Source organism: Asterias amurensis, chromosome 6 (assembly GCF_032118995.1).
Source record: "Asterias amurensis chromosome 6, ASM3211899v1".
NCBI lineage: Eukaryota > Metazoa > Echinodermata > Asteroidea > Forcipulatida > Asteriidae > Asterias > Asterias amurensis.
Genome location: NC_092653.1, coordinates 8,834,152 through 8,858,757, shown reverse-complemented (window position 1 = coordinate 8,858,757; position 24,606 = coordinate 8,834,152). Strand labels below are relative to the sequence as shown.

General features: G+C 38.3%; 1 protein-coding gene across 4 annotated transcripts in view; it reads right to left on the bottom strand.

Annotated features, from left to right (window-relative positions):
* The window catches only part of LOC139939194 (syntaxin-like), a 77,824-nt gene that overhangs the window by 32,054 nt on the left and 21,164 nt on the right, over positions 1 to 24,606 (bottom strand). For all 4 annotated transcript variants that reach the window (XM_071934978.1, XM_071934975.1, XM_071934977.1 and 1 more), the window contains exons 4-7: positions 6,427 to 6,501; positions 5,694 to 5,767; positions 2,904 to 3,012; positions 482 to 555 (exon numbers count right to left, since the gene is read on the bottom strand). In XM_071934978.1, coding sequence (XP_071791079.1) covers positions 482 to 555; positions 2,904 to 3,012; positions 5,694 to 5,767; positions 6,427 to 6,501 — 332 coding nt within the window. The remainder of the gene's footprint in view (positions 1 to 481; positions 556 to 2,903; positions 3,013 to 5,693; positions 5,768 to 6,426; positions 6,502 to 24,606) is intronic.

Here is a 24,606-nt window from a genome sequence, read left to right as displayed (position 1 = left end):
TGACCTATACTTCAACACTTAATGCAGCTATCCAGACATAGCCACAAATTTTGATAAAGCCTTAGTTCTCAAAATGAAATCTTTAATAGCCACTAAACTACCAAACCAAAGGACAAAATGGAGTCTCCGAGCTCACAACTACACTAGGAGATGAATTGATATTAACCTCCACCAGAGACGCATTCTGCTGTTGTTCCATCACTCAATTATTTTGCACTGGATGGCGGGATTGGTGTATGTATTTAACAATATTGCGCCATTCGTTCAAAATAATGGAGCGCTGGAACAATAGCGATACATGATCAAGCCGCATGATGCCCTCTTAGTACGCGTCATTCATCGGGCACAAATCGCCCTCCAGATTTCTACCCACGAATGACTTGCACCTTGGGCATTATCCTACACATCAATACTAATTAAAAGCCAGAAAAAGCTGTTGTGTTATGACAGATTTATTTATGTTTTTCCTTTTTTTGCTTACACCGGATGTGAATATCGCTGGGTTTCCGCTTTCCAACATGTCTTCTAACTCCTCATCAGTGGTTGATTTTCCAGCTGTTGATGGAAACAAAATCTTAACATTAAAATTTAAAAGATATTTTATATTATTTGAACAAACGGATTCAAATAAACAATGGGCAAATAGTTTGGATTTCAAAGACCTATGTTGGTAAACTTGTGTGAAACATTGAAAACTAACAAAAATGGAAGGAGACTACCAACATTAGGGGTAGATCAGCCTCGCTACCATGGGCAGCGCGCCGTATCGATACCTCTCGTCACTAACCCCTGGAAGGCATGTACTGGAAACAACGCTGATTGGCTCAGGAAATTGGTTATACATTAGATGTCAAGTGCGTGCGCCTGTAATTTTAAGGTTTTTTTTATGTTGATCACGCCCGCGTTTTATGACACGAACACGTTTTTTAAAAACAAAAACATTCTTTAAGACGAAAGACATGCGTGCGCACGTAGAAATGATTGAATAATGAATATGTACGCTCATTTATGGCTCATTTAAATGTGCTAGCATATAGCACATTTAAATTTGCCAATTCCAGGGGTTATGATCGAGCAAGGCATGCTGGGAAAAAATGGCGCGGTGAGATCGATCACCCCTGGGAACGCGGTTGGGGGTAGATAACTCAGTTGGTAGAATGCTGGCAACATTAATCTAGTCAAATTTCTTTTTGTTCAACCCAAAACTCTTTAAAATAAAATATGTCATATATCACCTCTTAATAAAATTGCATGTTTTACTTGTGTGCCATCCCCAGCCCCCCCCCCTCCCCAGGGGTGTGATTTAATAAAAGTAAATAAATCCTGAAGCAGGTGTTGGTCTCCTCCTTGGCCTGAAACTTCAAGATGTAGCCCCCTCCCCCCAAACCTTATGGGGGTTACAATGGGTGCCGTTAGATTAGCTTCCCTGGGTCGACCCCGCGGTGCTCACTTGGGTGAACCCCTGCCACGAGCTAATCGAACGATCACTCAACCTCTTGTGGTGCTGTCATACACCCACCTGGGGCCAGCCCAAAGTGACCCACTCCACAAGCAGGGCACTTTGGGCTGACCCCGTCGAGCCCCTGGAATGACGTCTAAAGCTATTTGAACATACCGGGGGTAGACCGGGATCGACCCAGGGGAGCTTATCGAGCAAACCCTTTGAAAGATCTATAATGGGGTTGTGGTTGTATGGAACTGAAAAACACTGAAAGTACTTTGTATTGTCCTCTTGGTCCTAAGTACCCAGCCCCCTGAACTTCTGAGGTGTTCACATACTGGGTGCTTCCCTGGGTCTACCCCGGTACGTTCGAATGGCTTTTACGTCATTGCAGGGCCTCACCTCCAGTCAGCCCCCAGTGCCCTGCTTGTCGAGTGGGTCACTTGGGGGTGACCAAGGTGCATGACGTCACCACGAGGGGCGAGTGTGATCGTTCGATTAGCTCTTGTCAGGGGCTCACCCGAGTGAGCACTGCGGGGTCAACCCGGGGAAGCTAATCCAACGCACCCATAGATAGAAAGGATTTACACCAGGTCTAGAGTTTCATCCATGAGAGGGCAATGCCATTTTAATTTTGCAAAGGGCACTTCCATTTGAAAACTTATTTTTGGCACCAAGGCCAAGATCAGGGCAACAGAGACACGTTTGTTGACCTGGTAAAGAACGGCTTCCTTTTGTTGGTCTCCCATTGTTTGTGCCCTCCTGTCTTTCAAAACACCAAATGTTTGAAGCAATATAATACAGAACTACAAAAACTAGCATTGTTACATGTAAACTATAGCATTGTATAGCATGGCCTCAATCTTGGCATTTCATTTTTAACTGTGCTCGGCTTCCCAAGATGCATTGCGGTATATTTGTACCCCCGTTTAAGTCACCGTAGATTAGCCTGAACATCTGACGTCACACTTCCAGGCTCGTGAATTACGCCAGAAACCTGCCTCCAGACCGGCGTATATTTTCACCTTTGACCAACATTCATTTCACATAGAGATTTGCAGTAAAATTCTATTGCGGACGTGACAGCAGTGTACTGTTTGGGCATCTATGGAAAGCTCATGTCACTGCACGTTTATCCAATGATATCATTGTATCCAATGAAATCACTGGATCTTTGTAGCAGGTACCTGTCTTTATCCGCACGGATAAAGACAGGGGCCCAGTCTAAACGTAGATGTACTTCAGTATAGTATTATGTTGTAGACATTACGTATTGAATAATAAAGTCACCCAAGCGTGTCAGTGGCTGGACTGTGCGAGCGGGCCAGCCACGAGGCAGTCTTGAGTCAGCTGCTACCCTTGTAAGACGTTCGTCCTCTACACCTTTATTCAGCCGAGACTCAGGACCCAACCCATAGCCAAGAGCTATACTACAGTACCGTCTTGAGGGTACCATACTCACTGATTTCTAGCTGTCTCTGGATACGACCTTTACATCTCTCCCTGTAATCCGTTTGTGTGTTGTTATAATCTGTCATTACTTCAACAAACTTCCTGGAAAGCGTTGAATGCTGGGGGGAAAAAAAATATCAAGCATAAGAATAAGATATGGAAAGGTTTGCGTGTAACACCATGTAACGACTTTCTCTAGGAGTTGAGGTGGTTCTGAAAAGAACCGTTGGTTTCAACTCGACGTTTCGATCAGTATACTCTGATCTTCTTCTGCATAAGATACCGAGCAGCAATTTTTATTTTTATTTCAGTAATTGCATCACAATGCTAAACAAGAAATTAAACAACTACATTATCCCCTACCAAAAAAGAAAAATATAAAAAATAATATATATTTTTATTGACTCAAGACCCGATTCAAAATTTAAAATTTCATATTTTCAAAATAGAACTTATGTAGAGAGTGTCTGTTAGTAAATTAGCAGGGTAATTAATAACAACATTAAAAGTTTTAGTTGACTAATTCACAAAGTTTTCTGTAAGGTCCCCCCCCCCCTTTCAAAGGCAGTGGACACTATTGGTAATTACTCAAAATCATTATTAGCATAAAACCTTACTTGGTAACGAGTAATGGGGAGAGGTTGATGGTATAAAACATTTTCTACGAATTTGATTTTGAGACCTCAGACTTAGATTTTCAGGTCTCGAAGACAAGCATCTGAAAGCATACAACTTCGTGTGACAAGGGTGTTTTTTCTTTCATTATTATCTCGCTCCTTCGACAACCAATTGAGCTCAAATTTTCACAGGTTTGTTATTTTATGCATATGTTGAGATAAGTGCAGAAGACTGGTCTTTGACAATTACCGATAGTGTCCAGGTCTTTAAAACTGTTTTGCAATTATTTTCAGGTTGAACAAAGAATTTTTTTTATATATATTTTTTTTTTTTTGGGGGGGGGGGTTCGGATTACTTACAAAATGGAAGGAATTTAAGTTATACTGAGTCACTTTGAGTGGAACTATGATGCACACGGTGGCAGCAGACAAATCCATAGTTTATGTAGTTCAGAGCATATGCACATACCTGAGAACAATGCATTTATATGGTAAATCTGCTGCCACCTAGAGTCCCCGAAAATCTCTCACACTTATTTTTCATATCGTTTATTATAATATCTAAAAAAATATTAGGGTTCACCCCAGGATTTATCGCTGAAATGAAAGGTCTTCAGGAATGTTTTCCTTGGTTTTAAAAGTACTACTGTGCAGTCTGGATCATTAAATATGGCTTTCTCTTTATTATTATTGTGAAAAATTTGTTTTAATATTGGGGTATCCGCCAAATTGTGCGCGTATCGGCATGCAATTTGCGTGTATCAGCCTGATATGCTATATACGCATGAAGAGAATCCTGATTATTGTTCCTTGACAAACTGCATCACAAAAAGTGAATTTTTTTCCCCTCATTTTGTCAGTCGTTTAATTTGTGTCAGCTCAATTCTCTCCCCATGTAATTGTTTGTCCTATGGCATGGTTGGAAGCGAATGATAACAAAGACATTCTGGCACACAAAACCTTCCAAACTGTTTGAGTTTCTGAAAGCTTTAAATTCAATTAAGCAAATTGCGAACGGATTTCTACGCTCACTTGTCAGTGTCCTTCCCTTTAATATTATAACACAGCCTTTAGAGGTAATCTCCCAACGCGGACCTACAAAAATCCCTTCAAAGAAGGCAGCAATTTGGACTCTTAAGCTTAAGTCTGTGACACACATCTGTATTGTCAGTTTGCAAAGGGTACGTTGGACGAGCGATTGTTTGCGCTGTTGGCCTCTGACGATGAGCGCCGGCACGAAAGTACGGGTAATTGTATTACGGACCGAGTCTTTAAAGGTCATGAGTATACCCTCTCTCCCTGTCGACCTTTTTTCTATCTTCCTGCCTTAGTTTTTCCTTCTTATTGAATAAGTCTCAAGGAAGGTGCAAGTCTGTGGAATTCATCTGTTTTTGCGTAAATGGTGTCGAACATTGATTGTTATAATCACAATGCAGCCAAGTAGTCCAATCACTCCATTGATAAACCAGGTGCTTGGGTTTATATTTATCATTTTAAAGGGATGGCAACAATTTGTTCTTCAAGACAATAGATCTCTTTCATTCAATACTTGCGTTTTGTCACAATTACCCATGAAAATATGATTTGATAATACAGTTGATGAAAAGCACATGTTAGTATATATAGTACGCCTCATAATAAATTATTGTGTTAAATTGTCCGACAAGGTAATTTGAGCACGGGCATTTTTCATACAGAAGATCAATGAAGACAGGTATGACTATAGCAAGAAATCTTCAAAATTAAAAGTAAACTGCTAAACAAAAATCCTCCCCCAAAAAGGCTCCACATTTTCATGAATTTCTCGTCAAAATGTAATAAGATTAAAAGGATTGTATTTTGATAGGAGAAATTATTCGCTGAGTATCAACTGCTCACTTAAATAAAGACAAAAATGCAAAAACAAAAAAGATCCTGCATATAATTATTTCCAGATTCTTTTGTTGACTATTTCCTAGCCATCTCCTGTCAGCTGGCTCTCATTTTAATTGCCTCGATAGGTGAAAATTCTCCTCAATTACTCTTTCTTTCTCGTTCTTTCTTTCTCTCACATTGGAGAGACAAAAACAACGAGAGAGTTGGCGAAAAAGAAAAATCTTCTCTCTTTCTCGTTCTTTCTTTCTCTCACATCTGAGAGACAAAAGAAAGAACAAGAGAGTTGGCGAGAGACATCGGGAACTCACTTGGGTCTTTCTTATTCTGACATCCGCTGCATTCATTTTCGAACTCTCTTCTTGCTCAATACTTTGCTCCATAACTGTGGAGGGAAACAAAAGATGATTTAAAGTGTTTTTCCTCGCCGACAACGACGGTATGGCAGAGCTCCCTTGGGCAAGTCAAAGATTCATATCTATAAATTCAACTCAGGCCTTGAACCGGGGGGGGGGGGGGGGGGGGGGATTGTCCATCGTTAAGGGCAACTCTATGACAGAGCAAGAAACACAACCCTCTATTTCTATATGGTAAGATTGTATGTGGTATTGTCATGTATGTACATATTTCTGTTTGAGTTACGGGTGGTTTTGATTCATTTCAAATCCTACTTTCTTTTCTTCCTAGTATAATTTGTTGATTTGTAAAAATGTCCAATGATTTTACTCCCAACAGGCAAAATTTCAAATCCTACTTATTACTGAGCCTAACCTGAGGTTTTAAAAATGAAAAAAAAAAAAAAAAAAAAAAAAAAAAAATGGATGGTCGTCTGACCGTACCTAGGTTTTCCTAAAAGGCCTGGAATTTCATCTTTGAGAGGGCAATGCTATTTTCATTTTGCACAGGGCACTTCCATTGGAAGATCCTTAAGTCTATAGGTAACTTTTGAAAGGGGCACCAAGGCCAAGACCAGGGGCAAAAGAGACCATGGCCACCATTGTCTCCGTCATATTCCAGGCCTGATGAGAGGCTCAAAACACTCACCCTTTAATTTCCCTCGGACTCTATTTGCCGTCTTCTTGATGTCGGCCATTAGTTGTTCCAAATCCTCCTTAACCTCTGCAAACAAAACAAAAACCAGACATTCGTAAAAAAATAAATTAAAAATAAATAAATAAGAACTAAGAGGCATTCCAGTTAAATTTTTCCCCTAGAGAAGATCAAATTCTGCTTTAAAGAAGGCAGAATGGACGTTTGTTCCTTTATTATTATTAGTTTGACAGCATGCAGATTTTTACAAAGATGCTTTGTGACATCAGATACACCCAAACTTCCAAACTTGTAACCAAGGCCACAGTGTCCTGGCTGGAATGTAAGCGCAGAGTTAAAATGTGGTAAGCAGCGCAATCCATAATGTCTCAATTTGAACGCTGAGTTTGTACAAATCACAATCTAATACATGTTTGTGTCCAAGCTCTAGGACCCATTTTCATAGAGCTGCTTTAAGTGCCAAAAAAAAACCGACCTACAATGGACTGTACATGTATATAAAAAAAAAAAATACAAAAAAAAAACAGAATGAGGTTACCAGCCAAAAATGCATAAGCTGAAAGGAACACGTTGCCTTGGAGTGGGCGAGTTGGTCTATAATGCGTTTGTTATAAAATGTATATGATTGGAAAGATGTTTTAAGAGCAGAATATAACGGTCCACACAAATATGCCTCAAAATTGCATGGTTTTCCTTAAACGCTGTGAACAAACAATGCACGCCATTTTGTGGAGTCAAGTTTTTTACTCCCTAAAATGGCCGACTGCATTAGTTCGCTGTTAAGTAAAAGGAAAACCACGCAATTTCGAGGCATATTTGTGTGGATCATTATATTCTACTTTTAAAATACATGTACCTTTCTAACCATATCGATTTCATATCGAACAGTTTCAAACACTTTTCATGGACCAACTCGAACGATCCAAGGCAACATGTTCCTTTAAGCAGCTACATATATGAATTTTGGCCCTAGTTAATTCACTCAACATGTAGTACAATAATGTCTGATAGATGCCCTAAAGTGAAGTCAGACACTATAATTTATCAACTATTAATGTGGTAATTAGTAAATTTGGAAAATTATTTTTAATGCATGATTTGGACACAATATTTTTTAAACCTTAGGGTCGAAAACAGGTCTATTGTAAAATCTAGATTAAAAATGATTACACCTGTCTAAAATAGCATCACAATTCATTTTTAAATATTCAGTTTTATAACAATGATTTTCCAAACTGATGACCATTGTAGATTATCTTCAAATAGTCACAACCGAATAACCTAGACATGGAAACCATGTATGTATTTAGGGAATCATTTCTTCAAGTCCTTTTGCATTGCAAAATATTTTGACAGAGCACAGACTTTTTGTACACAGAATGCTAATATCGAGTAAGCTAAATGATGATTTCTGAGTAGCCACTGAAACATTTCGTGTAGCATTTTGCTCTACAATGCAAAGGGAAAACATTCACTCTATGCTATTGTCACTTTGCCACCACTGTCCTTTGGGGCAAACAGTTCTTATCCCGCACATGCGGGGCCCCCATTTGTCCCGCAAGTGCGTGCCCCTGACAGGGTTCCTCCCTGTGTCCCGCTCACCATGCGCCGTCCACTAAGTGGACGCCTGATAGCATTCCTGTGGAACATAATTTACCAGATTATGAGTGCGTTTCCTCTGCGGATGCACGGCAAATAAACCGATTAAAATCAATGCTCTTTTGGAGAGCGCCAGACAGATAAAGGTTAACGGTGCGTGAAGGATGGGGAGAAATATATGTATCTTAAATATCAGTCTGATCGTCAGCTTGGCAGGAGATGGGACATACTTCTCCAATGCCCCCCCCCCCTGTCAAATATCAGTTCGAATTGTTACACCATTTGTCCAGGTTATGCAATGTTCTGTCTTCAGTATTGTTGTGAACAGCAAGACTTGAAATAAGAGAAAAACCACCAGACAACAGGGCTTGAAACCGCAAAATTAAATATTTATAGGGTAAGACTTCTTTTTTTCCCAAAACCAGATTCAAATAACAAGACAAAACTTACTGACACAGTTTAACATACATTTAACTTCAAGCACTTATGCATGTGTAAGAGAAAATTTGGATCTCATTTATCTTTATGGTATAAAATATTCCTGATTACTCAAAGAATTAAAAGGTTATTTTATAAGAACCAAAGTCAACATTGGAACATAATTTATTTTTCCTAAGATATTACAAATGATTTGGGGTTGAACAAAGAAAAAATTCTAAGAGCCAGTTTTGAACCAACAATAAATAAACATGTTACACCCAACACACATTTTCCAGTAAATCATGTAAACATTTTTTTTTACCTTTTCACATTTGAATTGTTAATCTTTGCAAAAAGCTCAATGTAATAATGTGCTCAGCTGTTTCCTATCCTGGCAGCACGGTTCCCATTCACACAATTTAAAAGAACCTATTCGAAAAAGGAGGGCAGAGGTGAACATGTAATACAATTGCATAATGATACACTAGTATTACATGTACCATACTAAGTAACACAAGCACAGCTACTGAACATATTACTAGCTTGTTTTAGAAAGTTATACATTGTAGCAATAATGTTATACAATGTAGCAATAGTGTAATACAATGAATGTGTTACTTTATGTAATACACAATTTCCTCTTTGAGCAAGCAGGGCTACTCTCTATCACAGCTGACTTTACCAAATAAACCCAGTCTACATTATTTTGTTTTACAGGCATGATAGTTGGCTCTTGGAAAAAAAGAAGAAGATTTTTTTAACCCAGCACAAAGACTGACCTACTGAATGTACATCTGGTGTCTATTTTGCAAGCTGTTTAAATAACAATTTTGCTAATTTTGCTGAAGGCATAACATTCGAAATCAGCCTGGTTTTAATGGTGATTGGAAAAATATAACAAATTAAATATTGCCAAAATACTACATCAATTTAACAGTCAGTCATCGCTAAGAATAGGGGTTTGCCATGGTTATTCTGGCAGCGGCTGCTGAATACACCGCAGCACCTTCAAATCATAAGAAGGTGCTATATAAATTTGTCTCATAATTTCAAAAGACTTTAACAACATCTTTAAAATGTTTCTGTGTATTTAAAGGCACTGGACACTATTAGTAATTACTCAAAATAATTGTCAGCATAAGAAATTACTTGGTAACAAGCAATGAAGAGCTGTTGATAGTATAAAACTTTGTAAGAATTGGCTCTCTCTGAAGTAAAACAGTTTTCGAGAAAGAAGTAATTTTCAACTAAAATATTTGAATTTGATTTCGAGACCTCATCAGAATTAGAATATGAGGTCTCGAAACTCAAAATCAAGCATCTGAAAGCACACAACTTCGTGTGACAAGGGTGTTTTTTCTTCCATTATTATCTCGCAACTTCGACGACCAATTGAGTTCAAATTTTCACCGGTTTGTTGTTTTGTGCATATGTTGAGATACACCAAGCGAGAAGACTGATCTTTGACAATTACCAATTAGTTAGTGTCAAGTGTCTTTAACTGCCTTTAGTAGACTTTACATTATTCAAAGATACATGAGCTCCCTAAGACTATTTTATTATTAATAATATTATTTTTAATCCAACCATTCTCTTATTATTTTGAGATTACTTTGGACCAGGATTTGACTAAATTAAATTTCATTTCCTTTCAGAAACATTCAATGAATAATTTTTGTTATTGCCTGAGATTGTGAAATAAAAATTTCCTCAAAGCAGAATTCTTTATTTAAAAATTTACCAAGTCAGTTTCCATTGTGGTTTTATTACTTGATGTAAAATAAATTCTCTAAAAAAACACACAACATTTTGCGATAATAAAACAAAGCGCTACTCACTGTTTATTTTTGCAACGGAAATTTCTTTATAAAACTACCTTCTTTAACCATCCACAGGACAGTCAAACAAATCAACGTAATTTCAAGTCCCGTTAAAAGGTGATTCAAAGTGACAGATAGAGCCCCTCAAATGCATTTCTGAGAAAAATCTTGAGTTTGACAACCTTTTCAAATAAAGGTCAAACAGGAAGAGTTTTTTTTTATGTTAGATTTATAATAAAAAAATATATATACTTTTTTTTTGGGGGGGGGGAGCTCCCCAAACCTTGAAGAAATCAGTTGTTTGGCTGAATCCAACTGCTAAATAATGTGAGAATTTAAATTTTATTTTTTTATGTGAGATTTAAATTTTATTTTTAATTTTTGTTTTTGTTTTGGGGAGGGGGGGGGGGGGGCATCTCCCCCAAGCTTGAAGAACATCAGCTGCCCTACTGATTTGAACCGCATCTCCAAAAATAAAAAAAAATATAAAAAAAAACCCAATCAAATGTAATATATAATTAAGTGGAATCTTCAAGAGGTGTGTGTAATATTGTGGACTTGAAACGATGCAAGCGGGTCCCCATATATATATACTATCTGACGCATTCAAGATCATGAAAAATTGACACGGGGGTTTTGTTCTGTTGACTGCACAGCGTTGGGTCAATGAAACGCAACCTTGCATGCATAATGTGTAAATGCGTGTGTGTTTAATTCGGAGCACCAGGGGTATTCTATTATGCATATTCGTATGGTGTGACTCCGAGTGTAGACTGTGTGTGACTATATGCAGCTTAGTTGCCAGTGTACAATGTACTACTACTACTAGAGAGAGAGAGGCAAGAAAATTAAAGGGCGAATACCTTTGTGGCATCACCAGTAATTATAAACTGAAAATTACGGTCAGTGGCTCATCAAATTGGATTTGGGTTGGGCTTGGCTTTTTCCTACCAGTAGACTTTTATCTTTAGTGTAGCCATCTTGCAAACCAAAATGAGGCTGAAGGGGAAAATAGAATGGTCCATTTAAATTTTATCAAAATTAGAATCCATTTCTGATATAACTTCCAATAACTTCTGTATCATAATAACTAATGTGTGGGAAACGGCAAGGACAGAGGTATAACTTCAGTCGTGGTGGGAGGTTGGGGAGAGCGCTATTCAACGTATCAAACCATTCTTTTTTCTTATTTTCAGTGTCTGTGGCATGAAACATGTGTCTTGAGTCTTCCAACAGCTAAAATGTTGGACTTTGATATGCAAACTATTATTTGGGCTTTGCGCACCATAACCTACAAAGTAAGGCTACTTTTAGGAATAGGATTTAGGACTTTTAAGGCCCTGGGGTGGATTTCACAAAGAAATAAAACTAGTCTTATCTATATAGGATTTGAGGCATTGCATGGTGGGGTATCAATATATATTTGGTTTGCGGTAACACCATGTGTGTATCTACTTGCCAGGTAGAGTTGTTCTTGGGGAACTGTCTTGCTTTATTCTACTGCCGCGGAGTAGATAATCGGAGGTTCGGGAGACTTCTCAGTTCTGAAAAGAACTGTCCTGGTAATAGTTATAAAAGCAGGACAGTTCTTTTCAGAACTGAGAAGTCTCCCGAACCTCCGATTATCTACTCCGCGGCAGTAGAATAAAGCAAGACAGTTCCCTAAGAACAACTCTACCTGGCAAGTAGATACACACATGGTGTTACTGCAAACCAAATATATATAGTCTTATCTAGAGTTATGAAAAGTTACTCGTCCTAACTTGGGACTAGCCTTACGTTTTTAATATCTCCTAGGACTAGTCCTAAGTTAGTCATATATTTTAGTGAGATTTTATCTCTTTTTTTTCAAAAATAATATTTTACATTTTGTACTTCAGAGGGAGTTGTTTCTCACAATGTTTTATACTATCAACAGCTCTCCTAAGTTAGGACTAGTCCTAACTCTTTGTGAAATCGACCCCTGGACTTGTTTGGTAATTGTCAAAGACCACTGTTCCCCATTGGTGTATCCCAACGTAAAGTATGCATTCAATAATCTGTGAACATTTTGGCTGAATTGGTCATAAAAAAGTTGCAAGAAAATAATGAAAGAAAAAAAACCTTGTGTACAAATTTTTGTGCTTTCAGATGCCTGAGAAAGGCTGCCCTGAATTTTTTTCTCAGATATTTTAGTGAGATATTATCTCTTTTTTTTTCTAAAATAATATTTTACATTTTGTACTTCAGAGGGAGTTGTTTCTCACAATGTTTTATACTATCAACAGCTCTCCATTGCTCATTAACTAAGGGAATCAATGAGTGGTGAAGAGGTTTTCAACTAGTGGTTTAAATCCAACGAGGCCTGGTTCTTGATAATTTTACCGAGACGAAGTTGCTCTCGACCAATAGGAATGAAGAAACTGTCTTATTATCACAGGTGCAAGCTCGCGTGTCACGCTAATTTTTTAAACACTTTTTACTGGTCATAAACAAAGGTTTATACACACCCAAGAGACGCGCTCTCCGCCAATAGTAATAGCGAAACTGTCTGAGGTATTTATGAATGTGTCTTTGAGTAATTACCAAACGTGTTCATCGCTTTCAGATTGTTGCAGTATGAGCAATATTGCAATAGTATTAGTCATCAATGTATCAAAGGGTACATGTATGTAATACAATTGCAATTGACAGAGACAGTATACAAAAAAAACAGCAATGGTGTTTACACATGTATGCTAATTAAGTCTAGCTTTAGTTTAATTACAATGTACTACACATGTACCAGACATTGTTTTTTTAAAACTTATTAATTTAAATTTAGAGCAATTATGAAGATAGAACAAGGGGAACCTCAATCCACAAACTTCAAATCACTTAGACAGTTTATCCTGAAACATGAGCAATTAATCTCATAATAAAGGTCGAATCGCAGACCTACCAAGTCTCACGCATTAGGCAAGAGACTCAGCATTTGGGGTCTGTCTCACGCTCTCAAGCGCCGCAACCATTTTCTCACGCAATGGGGCCAGACCGGGGAAAAAAATAAAATTAAAAAAATAACCACAAATTTTACTGTAGACGAAATGCCAGACTTTTACCTACTTAAGTTTTAAAACAAAATTTAAATAAAAACCACAACACTATGCATCTCTGGAATTGTCTGTTCGGTTTTGAGCAACATTATGTTGATTTATGTATCACAATATCAAGACAAATAATAAAAGTCATTACAAAAGTTTCAGCTGAATTCAGTGTCTGCTCGGTGAGATAACAGGGGGGAAATGGTCACTGTACTTTCATCAAGAAAATCAAAATGGTCACTGTATTTTCATCAAGAACATCAAATCCATCCTCCTTTCAAAGGATTTGGGTACTTTTTGTAACACAAAACACAATGTCGCAATGTCTACAGATTTACATTAAACTTACATCATTTGAAGATAATGAAAGTAAAAAGCGTTCCTTAAAATATTAGTTGCTAAGGTGCTGTAGATTTTGAGAAATGAGTAAAACAAGGTCATGAAAATACGTCTTTACATGCTAAAATAATTTCCGTCTCACGAGCAATCACTGAGACGAAAACTATCTTCATGACATTGTTTTACTCATTTCTCAAAAACTACAGCACCTCAGCAAGTAATATTTTCAGGGAAGCTTTCTACCATCATTATCTTCAAACTGTGTAAGTTTAATGTAAATCTGTAGACATTGTGTTTTTTGTCCTACAAAAAAGTACCCAGACCCTTTAATAGTGAGGTGAAAGTGGGTACCAGGGGTCGAAATTAAGTGTATTTCCATGGTAGTCAGCAGGGCTAGTGACCAATAATTTTTAGTAGCCCTGATTAGATTTTGGTAGCCCGAAAGACACATTATGTCTCGCGTCACGGCTCAAACTTTACAATACACCAATAACATAGTTCTTTATTGTTTGTGATGATGATTTTTGCATTATTTTTCCACTAGCCCGTCGGGCTATCAAACTGGAAAAATGAGTAGCCCGGCTGTAAATCTGGTAGTCCGGGGCTAGCGGGCTAGTGGCAATTTCGACCCCTGGGGTACCAACTGCAACATCCAAAAAAACTGACACCATGGACATTTGAATCTCCAGTGATTGCCTTTTTCGACACACTTTTATTGAAATGTAATTTTAAAACAGGGGCACATCTGGCCAAAAGAGTTTCACATGATGCTTACTATTATAACCATCTTTATAACAAGTAGTGATTTGAAAAAAAATACACCATGTTTTAGGGGAAATTACTAAAGTAAACCCTACAATGTAGCTTTTAATTTCCACTGGAACACTTCAAGGGCACAAAGGCAATAAGACCTTCACCAAGGTCCAGTCTTCTTGATTTGCTCGCAATTAAACAAATTTAAAAAAAAAAAACAAGGCCAGAAGGAAAAATAGTCTGGTTCCTTTTTCAATTAATGCTGTTGTATACAAGAAACATGACCAAAATGGTGGCAGAATGCTAAAGGTCCACTACCAGGGGCAATGGAGGTTATTGCCTCTGCTGCCTCTGTTAAGTGCCAGGCGTGCACTTATACATTTTTCAAACGACAACTTTCACTTTAACTCGCTCGTTCAGTGTGCGTGTTTATGAATGATTGGGTCACACTGGAATAAGATGCACTTTACTCAAGCCATGCATATCCTGAAAGAGACAGAATTATCATTTTCAAGAGTTCATGCCGTGAATGGTAATAACGAGAAATGGGTCAAGAATCCACATCGCTTTAAAGGGACATTAACCCCCCCCCCCCATCACCTAAACAATCATTTAAAGGTATTTGAGGAATTAGTAGAGCTGACAAAACTTTTTTTTATCCTGAACAATTCTGTTTTTGTAACTTTTTTAAAAGGTTGTGCATTACATTGGTAAGATTAAAAATAAATGGTAGAAAGATCAATAGTAATTTTGGGAAACTCCCTTAAAATATTTTTGCTTGAAATGCAAGTCCAAAACTCAAATGTTTGAAACAGTGTAAACATTCAAGTTGACTCCCATGACTGATTGAGTCTAAACTTTCACATTGTTGTTATTTCATGTGAAATATTAATTTGGTCTCATCAAGTGTGGATACTGGTCTTTTACAATTACAAATGTTACACATGTGCTTTAAAACATGGACAAATTGACAACTTAAAAGCTTTTAATCATTGTGCGTATTTTATAATAGCGATAATAATAAGACTTGAAATGCGCACATATCCACCCTGCTCGGTGTTCAAAAAAAACTTTTGTCTCCAAAGAACGATACAGAATTGGTCTATTTTCACTATTTTCTCGTAACCAACATCATGGCCGATCGATCTCAAACTTCTACAGATTTGTCAGTTTATGTATATGGGGGATTACATAAAGTACTTACACTACCAGCAACTGTTTGGTTAGCAAAAACCAATTCTGTAATGTTCCTTTAAAAGGTAAAATGGAATGAAGAAATATGGAGATCATTCTTAGGAAACTAGGCCTACATGTACAACGTACGACAGACTGAAAGAAAACAAAAAACAAAAACGATATTTACATGTATGTTCCATATTAGAAATGTCCCCGTTAGCGACTGTCAATTGTGTTTTTCATTAAAGGAACACGATGCTTGGATCGGTCGAGTTGGTCTTTGACAAGCGTTTGTAACCGTCTGTTATAAAATGCATATCGTTGGAAAGATGTTTTAAAAGTAAAATACAATGATGATCCACAAAAAACATGTCTCGAAATTGTGTGGTTTTTCCTTTTACTTTGCGAACTAACACGGTCGGCCATTTATGGGAGTCAAAGATTTGACTCCCATAAATGCCCGACCGTGTTAGTTGACGCGGTAAAAGGAAAACCACGCAATTTCGAGTGACACTTTGCGGATCATTATATTCTACTTTTAAAATATCTTTCTAATAATATGCATTTTATAACAAACGGTTACAAACGCTTTTCAAAGACCAACTCGTCCGATCCAAGGCAACGTGTTCCTTTAACAATCTGTAAATTGATGACTGGACAGTACATACAGTACATACCTACATAATGTACCAGTCTAGATGCATTCGCAAATTGATTTGGGAATTTTGACGAAGGTCTGTTTCTGTTATTACAAAAACCATAAACTCTTGGTCATTCCCAAATTGATCAGCGTTGCAGATTGCCTGCGTTTTTAATTACCCCCGTAAAGGCTGTATACATATTAATATGTATGTTATTATAATTGAAGGCCGGACGGCGAAATAATGATATAGTATGGTATGTGCGTATGTAAATGGATTAAAAATTCATGTTCCTGTAATTGTCACGCGAGTCATGGAGTAATCACTTGGCGCTGGATTGCCATAAAAAATAACAAACACAACTATCAATCATGTTACTAAAGCTGGTTCCTGCATTCATGTACACATTCCTATATTCTAATGTATTTTCTGCTTTACATGTACATGTACTTACATGTCGTAGTCCTTTTCAATGGGGATTTGTATTTCTTCGAAATTGATTAAAAAAGGAAACCCAGATATATAAAAATCAGGAATATTTTTGAAGATGGCAGTTTTGATGTACAGAAAAGAAACTAAGGAGGGGGGGGATTTTTTACAACCGATATATATTTTTCTTGACTCTCGTTTCTATGGATCACCCCTGCTCTTGGTTACCAGCCAAAATTACATTAAGCTTACATTGTTGAGACGGGTGGCTGGTGCCAACTCAATTTTTGCTCAGCAAAGAAATTTGTCAAGCAGTATTTTCTGCTTAAAAACAGCTTTATGAAATTGGGCCCTGGCTGAGTAGCTTCTATTTTAGAACAGCTTAAAAAAAAACGTCCATGTTAAAAAGTCCGCCATCAGACCATCTGGGATGTTCTACGCACCTCTCCACTGATGGGATTTAGTCTTAAGTGGCTCAGAGTTGAGCCAATTGTTTTCAGTTTTAACTAAAGACACAGGAGTCACTTGCTTTTAAGAGCTGTCAGTCAGGTCTGTCCCACCGAAAATAAAATAAAGAGGGAGCAGGCTTGTATGCTTCCATTTTCAAAGGGCAAGGGCACCAACACCAAAAAAATTTCTCCTCGGAGAGCACCCTATTTTGAGGACATTTTAATGTTCTACTGTAGCATTTCAAGGGCACCAAGGCTTGGGGGACAGGGAAGAACAAAAAGAAGGGACCCTTATTAATTTCCGAGTGACAAATAAAACGACAACACAATCGAGAATGCCTCAATTAGCCGTTGATGTTTGTGGAATCATTAGATAAAAATGCAGTCATTCTCTGTTAATAACTGGTAACGGCTTTTTGAGTCCCGACTCCGGAGTAGTAGCCTTGATTAATTATTCTAATTAAGTAAAGATAGTGGATGGATGGATGGATGGAAGGGGGGGGACACATTGAATTACACTTGGCCATATGCCAGGTAATAAGCAATGACAGTGATGATTATAAATCTGTTGCTATTTTCATTTTTCATTCAGTGTAGTGGATGACCTTGTGCAGATTTTCATCACATCTTCCTTGCTTTTGTAAATTTTTGTGGAAAAGTATTTTACAGAGGCGATTGCCCCGATGCCCCCTGGTCATTGCTTGGTGCCCTTGAAATGCTCTGACAGTAGAAATTTACAATTTCTTCAAAGGGTGCCCTTTACCAAGGAGAAAATGCCTTGGTGCCCTTGCCCTTTGTTCAAAAATTAAGCATACAGACCTTACATACCCTCAGAAATAATTCACAATTACTGCAAATACTATAAAAACATGTAAAATTTATGTTAATTATCAAGGAAAAATGAGTAAATAGAAAAATTTTGATTATTTTACGTCATACAACATGTACATGAAGTAAGTCATTACAATGAAAAACCAGGGCGGGTCAGTCATGAAAGCGGATAGAAAAGATTTGAGTTACATGTACATGTGATATCACTTACCATAGAGATCAACTGGAAGGAAATTAATATTTTTGTTTGTTTGTAATAGAAAGGTAAACCAGTGTGTCATAAAGGCCTGATACTTCACGGAGGCAACGAAGGCGATTGCCTGAAAGCCCACAGGTCATTGCCTTGCTGCCTTTGAAATACTACAGTAGCAATTTAAAATGTCCTAATACAGTACATGATGGGTGCCCTTTACCAAGGAAAAATGCATTGGTGCCCTTGCCCTTTCAAAAACAATGGTCACATTTAATCGTGTAAAACTATTTAAAATAAAAAGTTTCCAGTATGAAGAAAAAAAATCTCACTTTTTGATCAGTGCCCTGCAGGGCAAAAAGGCAGAGTTTCACGAGGGCTTTTGAGAGGAAGTTATGTTCACATTTTCAGTATGAATAAAATGTATGTTTAAGTAATTTAAGTTGCAGGAAGGAAACTTTGTCAGTGACACCATGAACAGAAGAAAGAACAAAATCATAACTCAAATAAGGAACAGTGGTAAAGACGGTACAACATCAATCACGAGGATGTTATTGTTGTACATGTACATTAACACCATTTTGCAAATTTTGATGTACAACGAGCTAACAGTTAAAAATTATATCATACAAATATTGGATGCATGTGAGTGCACTGTCACATACTTCACAAAGTGAAATATGCGACTATTTCGTTACACAAGACTCAGCAGATTGAAATGAACAAGCCAGATTTCACCAATACAAGTGGTGATATTATGGGCCAATGCATGAAATTTTGTTCAAAATAAATACAAAATATACAGGGAAACCTGTCCATCCCACACTCTCGAAAATTGTTTTGACAACATTCTAAACAGCATCGATGATTTCATGTGGATTGTGGACAAAACCTCCCCCCGCCCTAATACAACATTGCTTCATTTGGACAAATGTGCAAGGAACGATTCAAGTCTGAAAACAACACTACTAAGCATCCAATAATTATCCATATTGGGCTCCAATATTGAATTTGAGAGCATTGATGCAACACTGCTGTAAACACAACACAAAATAATGGATGACACGTGATGCATGTTCCACCAATCAAATGACAAGGAGTTGTGTGCATGGTATATTAATAATAAAATATAACTCGGGTCAAATGAATATCGAGTTATAAACCACAGTGCCAAAATGAAATGAAGAAATAGGGAGCTCATGGTAATGTATACATATTTTCCAGTTGACAGAAAATCAATTCTGAAACATTAGCACACTGTAATGCACAGTTGCAGAGATATCAATGTGTACACACACACACACACGCACGCAGAGAGAGAGCAGTGCATAATGTTGCATACTATATCCCTATACGCTCCCTGCTTTGTCAAGGGGGCATTTGAACAGAGTCCCGCCGATAACAATCGATATTATTAATCAGCCCATGACTTCACTCAGCGCTGGTGGCAACATCAATAGATTTCTAGTCTTCCCTACCTCCCCTCGTGACAAAGTTATTAGATCAGTAAAAGGCAAGGGGGTGGGTTTGCTCTGTATCCAGCGATGAGGGATAGTGGGTAACCAAAAGGAATTTGTATATTTTGTCTTGACGTTCCAGTTTCCTGCTGATAGTGGATGTGGAGTCATAGTTAAAATTGCCCACAGTTACAATCATGCAATAAACCATGGCTGTTGAAATGTACACGATGGGAGACTTTTGGAAAGTCCTTTTGCACAGTTCTCGCCAGTTAGTGCGCGTGCTAAGACCTGCGGGCGCAATACTGAGCCGCAACAAAAGGACCGTTATGTCTGCTGCCGCCAGCGTCTCAAAAGTCTCCCATTGAAATATGAATTGTGGCCCTCAATGTGTGGCCTGCAATGTGTACCCTGTACGAAACACTGAATACACATTGGAGGAAAATGCACCCAGCTAAATGATTTAGAATTACCTGCTGCCACCACTTTGGTCATGTTCCCTGTATCCAATTAACAATAATGAATGTTAGTATTCATTGCATTGAGAAAGGAACCAGACTGGGTTTTTTTCCTTTCTTGCAGCCACTTTACAAGTTGCCCTGTGTGCCACTATAAACTGTGCAACCTACATAATAATTTACTTTTTTAAATACTCATATTAAATTCCTTTAATTTTGTGTCAATTTATTTTTGACTGTGTGAATGTCTGTCTTTTTAAAGCCTGGCTACTAAAATTTCCCTGGGCAAGTAAAACCAAATATTTACTACATGTAGCTTAGGGGAAAAGCCTGTATGATTCAGATTATCTGAGTGTTTTTTTTTCTTCCCGCATTTTACCTCTGTGGATCCCAGGGCCCCGCACCCCAGCCTTGCATGTGGATTGTCTTTTCAGTCCCTCCCTGACTGCGTTGGTTTTCCCCCCAGTTGGGGTTTTCTGCCCACATCTAAAACTCAAACTCTTTCATCATTTTCTCTACTGTATCTTCAGGCCAGCATGGCCAAATTTCATAAAGCATGCAAGTAAGTAAGCACAAAAACTAGCTAAGCACAGAAAAATCTTGCTTGGCAAGAAATTGGTTACCAGCCAAAATACATACATTTATCATTACTGTGACTGACTGTTACCCCACTCATTTCTTGCTTAGCTCGAAAATTACACTGGATCGCAGGCCCCAATCTGATAAAAAAAAAAAAAAACCCATAAAACAAATCTTCTTTTAGTGCTTTTTTCAAATTGATCATTTCAAATGTTAAACTGCGTGGGTATTTTATTTTCCCTTTGCCAATTCTGGTAATTGTAAAGAGAATTCTGGTCCATAAAAAAGAAGAAGCTATAACGAGCCTGTGGTCTTGTGGATTCCCTCCCCCCCCCCCCCCCACCCAACAAACAAAAACAAAGTCAATACGTTCCTAGCCCTAAAAATTGTGTTCAGCGCGTGTATGTAACATGCAGTGCTTCTTCATGTAAATGCATGGGGCAAAGTTTACATTAAGCACAGTGTACACTATGTAATGTACACAAAGGTACTTGAATCAAATGAACACGCACATGTAGGCCTACATGGTATCTTTATATTCACACACATACATGTGAGCAAAGCAACACACAGCAACAGAGAAGCAAAAAAAAACCTGCATTATGCAAATGCGGCGGGGCCTTTAAAAATGTCCATACATTAAAGTGATTCAGCAATGATTTCATAATTAGTCATCATGGATGGCACACAGTGTAATATAACTCAATGACACACGGCTCAGTTTTTATGTATACTATACGGCTCCAGTGCACATGTACCCTTATACAGCCTGTTCGCGCAAATTTATGCTGCAGAGTTTGTAGTGTCAGTGTGTGTACACTATATGCATGGACATGTAGAGATGCACAACACAAGTCCAGTTTGTATAAATTACATTAGTCACAGGCGTTTGTATCGTCCAAATTTCAGGTTCTCAATATACAATTTTAGAGCAATTTACGTGAAGAAAAAAGATTATTATTTGTGATTGCTTGAGTAGAAATCATATCATTGTTCTGTAGTAAAGAGGGTATCCAGAGCCTATTTGCAATAAACACAAAGGACAAGAACTACCTGTAAAATTGTTATCATATTTGGTGGCCATGTTTTAGCTGATAAAACAGGGGGGGGGGTTGTTATGGGGGGGGGGGAACTACTGATGTCCTGATGTCAAGAATTCTCTGTGTGTTCATAATAGGCTTATTTTGATTGGGGCGTTATCAAAACAAGCCATAATGGTGTGTGGTGTCTTCAAAGGCTATTTCCTGGACTTTACGAGATTTACAATGTTTATTGAACTTTATAATCAAGTACTAAATCGCAAGGGAAACCATGGGAGTAGAGTGTGCTATTCCATGGGGTTGTTCCCATTACCAAGGCCTTGAACTTCCCTCTTAAAGGGGCACAGAAATTTCCCTCTGGTAAGGGGTACTTCTATGAGGAAAATGTAAATTTGTATTGGAACTTTACAAAGGGCACCACAGCAACAGCACAGGGCACCCTGGCAATTGCTGTGGGTGTCGTGGGCTACTTCAAGGCTTGCTGTACCCCTAAACCTAAGCAGGAGCGACTCTTTCCCTGTGAAAATTATCTAAAGCCCAGGAGTTTGACAGGGTCAGAAACAAGTGTGTAAAGGGTCAACAAGTCCAAATCACTTGCGGATTTCCAAGTTTGGTTTGAAGGGGTTTTTAAAAAGTGATGCGGTGACATTGTCCAACTGCATGACGGTCTCGAGACCTGGTCTAGGTCTCGAGACTGTCTCAAGACCTTTTTTGGTGTCTCGGTCTCTGACTGCAAAATGTCTCGGTCTCGGAGGGCTGGTCTCAGTCACGGAAGTACTGGTCTTGGCAACCTCGTTCCCAGGGGTGATTGATCTCGCCACGCCATTTTTTCCCAGCATGCCCTGCTCGATCATAACCCCTGAAAGTGTGACTTCAAAATATCCAAATATATGGGATAATACAATTAGTCCTGTGGTTGATCTGTTCTGTGTTGGGCGTTAGTCACACACGGGCTGGATGCGCTGTGTGTAATAAAAGTCATAAACTTGCCTTGGCGTTCAGTGTTGCATGATGAATACATATGCACGCGTTTCGGCGTATAGAGCTTTTTGAAGACGCATAGCGTTTCATATTTTGCGCGTATATTATAGCCAATCAAAGACACGGATCGGAGTTTCCCTCCCAGGGGTAAGAGACGTACGAGGAGCTAGCGTGATACGGCGCGCTGCCCATGGTAGCGAGGTTGTGGTCTCAATCTTGGTCTTGGATGGGGAAGTCTTGGTCTTGATCTTGGTCTCGGACTTAGAGGTCTCGACTACAACACTGAGATACTGAAAGTACTGAAAGGGTGGGACCAATTCCATACCATTGGTGTAAAGTTTACATGAGTTCCTTGCAAGAACTTTGCAAAAGTTAAAACACTCATTTCACTCAATTCATTGTATGATGGCGTATAACTGTTCACGTTAACAAATTTTAAACACTTTGCTTAAACTGTTCAGTGCTTTACCCCTAATTTCTCAAGAAATATGCTAAATCAACCAGGCTTGTGTACAGACACTACACTAGGCAATTGGCTGGCAAACACCATTTTTCTTTATTTTGGCGTTTGTGAGCACGCGTGATGTGCAATTTGCATTATCCCATAGGAAAGGTCAGGTATTCCAAAGCATACATACCTACATACGTTAACATGTCATTATGTACAGTCACTTTGTTCGATTTTTATCATCTTTTAATTCGGTTAATACCATTGTAATTCAGCTGTTTGCTGCAATTTTGATGTTAAATAATAATAATTGTGTACATCCAATTGGGGTCCAAACAGCCAAGTGTCAAATTACTGCCACAAGGAAGTGAACCATTTGCAAGGAGTCTTTGAAATGTAATGTTTGTCAATTTGAGATGAACAAACAAACCCCACCCGCCACCAAAATACAACAACAACAACAACAACTTCACAAAACGCTAAGAAGTAATTGAATAAAAATCCTATCCAACATAAGGCATTTAAAATACAGGCCGCGCTGACAGGGGCCCATATTTATGGTGCTTAACATCCTACTAAGGGCGTTGTACATAGTCGTAAATATGAAAATTGATAATCTTGTTAAGGAATCCCATTGAATCAATGTGGAACGGAGACTACACAGTCAAGCTGTCACCTCTTCTGGTTGAGCCACTTAAAGCTCACAGGATGAATAAATTATGACAATAGACTTATTTATCACACCACGGTTGTTTTTGTTGGGGTCCCTATATCCAAAGAGACAATGATAGTTCTAGTTTGGAGTGTCTTTGAAAGGGGGCCAGACTACTTTCTTATTTTGTTCTGATCCAGCCTTACATTGTAGGCCTTTTCCAAACCACGACTTAGGCTCCAGCTCCAGGGCCCAATTTCATAGAGCTGCATAAAGCAAAACAATTTGCTTAAGCAGAAACATCCTTGCTTTAGTAAAATAAGAGTACCGGCCAAGACTAAGCTCAGGTGTTATGCTAAGTAAACAACAGCTAAATACCAGTCACAAGCATGTAATGACATTTGGACAGTAACATGTGTAAAATAAGCACGCTATTTTTCGTGCTTATTGCTTAAGCAGCTCAATGAAATGGGCCCTAGTTCTAATCTCTCTAGCTCCATGATGAAGAACCATGCACAATGCATACATGTACTGCTCAAAACTTGATGAAAGTGCTACAGCCAGAGCCAGAGTCAGAGCCCATGATTGGATCTGAAAAAGGCCCTCAGTTAGGTCAACCTACAGGCCTGGAATTTCACAGAGCCACGGAGGCCATGGTCTCCGTTGCCCCTGGTCTTGGCCTTGGTGCCCCTTCAAAAGTTTCCCATAGACTATAAGATTTTTTCAATGGAAGTGTTATTTTCAAAATGAAAATGGCCTTGCCATTTCAAAGATAAAATTCCAGGCCTGTACTCCATTTTCAAATTTTAAGGCAAATTTTTGCTACAGATTGGGCCATTGGCTTTGGCTA